The sequence below is a fragment of the Solanum dulcamara genome, chromosome 4 (assembly GCF_947179165.1).
Source record: "Solanum dulcamara chromosome 4, daSolDulc1.2, whole genome shotgun sequence".
Classification (NCBI taxonomy): domain Eukaryota; kingdom Viridiplantae; phylum Streptophyta; class Magnoliopsida; order Solanales; family Solanaceae; genus Solanum; species Solanum dulcamara.
In genome coordinates this window covers 10,590,122-10,595,918 of record NC_077240.1, presented here as the reverse complement: position 1 = coordinate 10,595,918, position 5,797 = coordinate 10,590,122, and the positions used below count along the sequence as shown (strand labels likewise).

General features: G+C 34.2%; 1 protein-coding gene across 1 annotated transcript; it reads left to right on the top strand.

Annotated features, from left to right (window-relative positions):
* Positions 1 to 270: 270 nt before the first annotated feature.
* On the top strand, positions 271 to 2,541 carry LOC129886152 (stress-related protein). The gene is made up of 3 exons (XM_055960708.1): positions 271 to 518; positions 631 to 855; positions 1,974 to 2,541. The coding sequence occupies exons 1-3, from the start codon at positions 480 to 482 to the stop codon at positions 2,388 to 2,390; spliced, it is 681 nt and encodes a 226-aa protein (XP_055816683.1). The 5' UTR covers positions 271 to 479; the 3' UTR covers positions 2,391 to 2,541.
* The last annotated feature ends 3,256 nt before the right edge of the window (positions 2,542 to 5,797 follow it).

Sequence of the window (5,797 nt, the reverse complement as noted above, 5' to 3'; positions counted from 1 at the left end):
ACATATTACAATTAATAATTTTTTTGTGTGTAAAAAAAATTATATATATATTATTTTGGTTCGATTTAAATTCAATTTACCTTTTTTTTTTATCAATATCAAACCAAATTAATAATATTAATTTATTTTTTTCACTATTAAATCAATCAAATCAACTTAATTTAATTGATGGATTCAATTTGACTTAAGCATTTAACTTATACACCTTAGTCAGCACAGTCCACCTCCTCCGCACAATAGAGCGCAAGTAGCATAAAATTACGGAATAAAGGAAGTCGGTTTCTTATTGGACACGCGGTTAAGTTTCCTCGCCCGTCCACTCTCCTTGATATGCGTGCCCCCGGTCCTATATAACCCCTTTCACCGAAGACAAACCCCAAACGACGTTTTCTCATTCATCGGGCTTCATAACGTTCACATTTGCTTTCATTCAATTTGCGAATCTTCGTTCATATCGAAATCTCTGTGATCTTTTTATCATGGCCGAAACAAACCCTAAGCCTCAACAACCCGAGATGGTAATTCGCTCAAATTCAAATCTCCATTTCGTTAGGTTCCTTGTTTGTATCGATTTTTTGATTTGATGAAATTTGGTCTAAATTCTATTTTTAATTTGGCTTTGTGATGAAGGCTCAGACTGAGGAAGAGAAATTGAAGTATTTGGAATTCTTGCAAGTGGCGATGATTCATGCGGCGCTCTGTGTGGTGAAGGTGTATGGATACGCCAAAGAGAATTCTGGTCCGTTGAAGCCTGGTGTTCAGACCGTCGAAAGCACCGTTAAGACTGTGGTTGGCCCTGTTTATGATAAATTTCATGATGTCCCAGTCGAAGTCCTCAAGTTTGTTGACCGCAAGGTATTTCTCTTTTTCTTTTCCAAAATTGGGGTGGGGGCAGGTAAAATGGGGAGGTATTCTAAGTTGAGGAATCAAACCAAGAGGTGGAAGTTCAGGTAGCCAACCAAGACTCCCTATAAAATTGACATGAAATTATGTTCTTCTGAAACTTACCTATCTTATCTATCATGTTGTTTGAATTGTATTATTATGTATCACTTTTTTGAGACGGGAATTCTACATCTATTATTATTTTATTTGACAATTGGAACTTCACTTTTTTTGGATTGATTAGTTTCATGGTCTTGTTATCCAAGTCCTGAAGTTCGTTGATGTCTTTCGCCTGGGGCATGACAATATCCTTTGTTTTCCAATGTGTTTCTTAGGGGTTTGATTAATTTTATAGTGAATCCACATTTTTGAAATAGATATTCGACATTAATTTGTGTTGCATTAGTCAAACCTGTTTCTTTGGTTGGTTTATGATCAGTTTTTTGATTCTATGAATTTCATGAATTGCGACCAAAATTAGTGGGGTATATTTGGATAGGTTATACATTGTGGAATTAATATTTCTGGCATGTGCACATGCAAGAACCGAATTAGCATTTATAATTAGGATTGGATGCAACAACACGGCCACATGGGTGATGCAGGTTGGTTTTGGTGGTGAGCTTTTGTTGTTAGACACAGAGTTAGTTAAAACATGTGATGTCTTGTTAATCAGTTGCATACATATCCCCATCATAGGATCTCGTAATGGGATGCTCTTCGGATTTGGCGCAATGTTGTAAAATTTTGGGCTGTTGGGTGTGTATTACTTTTGTTTTTTGGGCATCCAGGTGCACAAGTATGTACCTGATGATGGTCAGTTGATCTGATAATAATCATCTTAATAATCTTAGACTGATGTACAAAATATGTTACTGTTTTTCCTTTTGTGAAAATAGGTCATGGCAGTCGATCCTACAGTTTGTTGAAACGTTCTAGTTTTTATTACAAACAATAAACATCGAGTAAAATTGTTGAACCTCTTTGATGATCAGTCAGTTTACTTACCATTTTACTGGATTGTAGCTATGAAGTTCTCACCATGTTAACATATGTGATTGACGTGAAGAATTCAACCATTTTTGCAGGTTGATCAGTCTGTTCGTAAGATTGAGACTCGTGTTCCCCCTATGGTCAAGCAAGCTCCTGCAGCTGCTCGCTCTGTTGCAGCTGATGTCAAAAGTGCTGGTGTGATGGGAGCTGCATCAGGTCTTGCTAAAACAGTCTATGCCAAGTATGAGCCCACTGCCAAGGGACTTTACACCAAGTACGAGCCAATGGCCGAGCAATATGCTACATCAGCGTGGCTCTCTCTCAACAGATTTCCCATTGTTCCTAAAGTCACTCAAGCAGTTGCTCCAACTGCTGCTTACTATTCCGAGAAATACAATGTGATGGTTCAGCAAACAGCAGTGAAAGGATACAAGGTTGCTTCGTATCTTCCATTGGTACCTACTGAGAAGATTGCTAAGGTGTTCAGTACTCAGCCTGTGGCTTCCAGCTAGGAAGGACCTACTGGTTTATTCTATGATTCATAAGTAGTTGTTTAGTTCTTTGTGAGGGTCTCCATATGCTCTGGAATACTTTGGAACATTTGCTATTTGTTTATTGTGATGTGGATTGTTTACTGTGTGTAGTAAATCTTGTGTTTGCCTATTCGGTTTCGTTGTTGCTCGGGTATTCCTTCTTGCCCTTCGGGAGATGTCTCTGATCAACATAAGCCAAATTTTGTATGATTTCAGTTTCTATATTAAAACAATTCATTCATTCAAGACTATCAAGTGCCTTCACAAAGGGTTCCTACAAACTACTAATAAATTTGGTTATTTTTCGGAACGTAGAATAATGGGGGTCCTGAAGACAAACCCCTATTACTACATATTGATGTTTTCATCGTAGCAGCAAAACATCATCTGCTAACCATATATTATACTCATACAGGGCAATATAGACTATAGTTTTTGTGGCCAATCATTCTCCAAGAAGAACTAGGTTAAATATTTTTTGCATGATTGTGAAAGAATATTTCTTTCAAATAAGAGTGTAAATTGTATGTCAATTGGGGGGCGATTATTCACCAAGAAGAGGGTTGTAAAAGTATATTTTTGGTAAGTAGAGCGTCTTTTTGATTTAGAAATAGTCTAATTACAGATACAAGACTAGTTACATTTTTTGTTGCTATGTGGCAAGGGTGTGAAATCTCACAACTTCAATAAGGAAGTAAAATTTATGGTATCGTATTGGGTTGAAAATGTTATGTAGCATTTGGTATTTATGCTATATAATAATTTATTTTTGGGGGGGTTGAATATGGTATTATTTGTGATTTGTATATGGTATTTTACAGATGGTATTACTATTGGCGTATATATGGTATATTACAATTGCTAATTTTTTTTTTTAAGTTGATCCATTTTCGATTTGATTGTGTTATGATTTAAATATTATAATTGTTGATTTTTTTGATTTTGAATATGGTGTTATTTGTGATTTGTATATATGGTGTTTTATAGTTGGTATTAACATTGACAGTTATATGATATATTATAGTTGCTAATTATTTTTTTAAAAAAAATTGGTCTATTTTCGATTTGATTGTGTTATGGTTTAAATATTATAATAGTTGATTTTTATGATTTTTGCCTGTGTTATGGTTTAATTATTTTTTTTGTGTATGTGATTATATTATATGATGAATGATATTTTTGATCGTGATTATATTATATGATGCATGATATTTCTAATTGTTTGCATATGGTACATGGCAGTTGATATTTTTTTATTTGATTGTGATTATTTTTTTGTGATGTGTATGTGGTACATGGCAGTTGATAATTTTTAAAATATGTTTATTGGTTTTTTATATATGATCGCAGTATGATTTCTACGATTTGTTCTAGTATTGGTTAGTTTATATTATGATTTAGAATACTTATATTTTTTTTAGATTTGATTATGGAATTATTATGGGTTTATTTTCTGTTATGGTTTATGATAATGGGTATTTGATTGGTTTTATTTGGTGTTTTGTCACGATCTAAAATGGGCCGTGAGAGACACACACACTTAACCTCTTAGGTGGGAGAACCAACGATACAAACCCCAACTTACATTAACGATTCAACTTATACATCACGACAATATTGCGGAAGCTCAATCTTATTAAAGTTAGAAATAACAAAAGTCACTAAAATCTATTACTTGACGTTCCCCAAAATCTGAAAGACATCACATGAAGGACATCTAAATTCTAAAACTAAGTCTGGAAATATCAAACACCAGAATAAACAAATAACAAAATGTGTTCGAAAACTAAAGACACTATGCCATAACCGAGAGAATCCATCACGAGCTAGAAGGATAGCTCACCCTGAAATCCGATGATCTTGAGACTGACTAGAGCTGAGGTCGACTCAAAGTCTGTGGAACACTCGTTGCACTCCACAAAATAAAACAAGAAAAGATGCAAGTAGGGGTCAGTACAGGACAACATGTACTGAGTAGGTATCATCGATCGACTCAAAATACAAATCAACATGCATAAAGTAATAGCGGGAAATCAACAACAACACTTAACAGGCGGCAACCAATGAATAATTACATAACCAATCAACAACATCAAGATCACACATGAGGACTCAAGCCTCCACATCACACTTTTTTGAAAAAATGAGTTTTGGAGATTGGGTAGTATTAAGTCATTTTAATTTATTTTTCTTTAATATTATCGTGCCAAAATGTGACACTCGATTCAAATATATCGTGTCGGAATGTGACACCCGATCCAAATATACCATGTCAGAACGTGACATCCGATCCAAATATATCGTGTCGGAACGTGACACCCGATCCAAATATAATTAATTTATCATTCTTCATGATTACATTCCACTTCATTAACAATATTTCACCAAGCCTTCTTTATTGAAGGCACCATTTTTGATAGGAAAAGTTCAAGATTATGGATATCATGGCCTCGGAATTTTAGACTAATCACAACAACATATCAACCATCCAAATCACGATAATTAAATGCATAGTAAACTTCACACATTACTCAATGAATATCAATCACTATTAAGGGTCTATCAATGATATAGAATAAAACCATAACACACCTCCACCGAAGAACCAAAGTTAAGCAAGCTAATTCACCGGTGATTTCCCTTTCTTCGATGCCTCAAAACGTTTCCAATCTATCAAGTATACAATATTTATAATAAGTAAACGAGTTCGTAGACATCCATACTATATATATGTTTAACCTAGACCCAATAACTCACCAAATTCTATTATCAATTCCCTAAAGCCCAAGCCTAGGATTAAGCCTTAATTCCTCCAAATAATATAACTTTGATGGATTTCATATAAACACTACACCTAATATTTAATTACATATCTCAATATGTCAAAACTTGATTTATAATGTAAAATAATATAATAATAGTTAAAATTGAAGCCACTGATTACGAAACCAGTGGCAACAACACGCCAAATTCCTATTGAAGTTCACAGATTACATTCCTATTACTTTCATAATTTCATATGATAATAATAATAAAATAATACTGATATGAACCCAAATATTTTGATAATAAGCACATGCTAATGTTTCCTGGTTTTTCAATATTCTAATTAGCATTCTTTATATTTTGGCCTAGCATTAGTTAGAATGGTGATGTAGTATTGTAATTGTTAGTTTGATAACTATAATTCTATATCCTCACGCTTAATCATTAAGAATTCATTGGTAAATCCTTGGCCCTCCAATTGTCTTCCCATTAACAATGTATCATTATATTATAATCCTAACAATTTGTTAAACATTCAACAACTTGACAATTATAAAGGTCTTACCTGACTGTGCAACCGCTTCTTGTGACGCCGCAGGTAAGTTCCCCCCCCCCCCCCC

Excerpts from the sequence above, each read along its gene's own strand:
- LOC129886152 (XM_055960708.1), top strand. The coding sequence starts at position 480 with ATGGCCGAAACAAACCCTAAGCCTCAACAACCCGAGATG. Across the intron at positions 519-630 it reads AGCCTCAACAACCCGAGATG|GCTCAGACTGAGGAAGAGAA; the intron begins GTAATTCGCTCA and ends TTTGTGATGAAG. Across the intron at positions 856-1,973 it reads TCAAGTTTGTTGACCGCAAG|GTTGATCAGTCTGTTCGTAA; the intron begins GTATTTCTCTTT and ends CCATTTTTGCAG.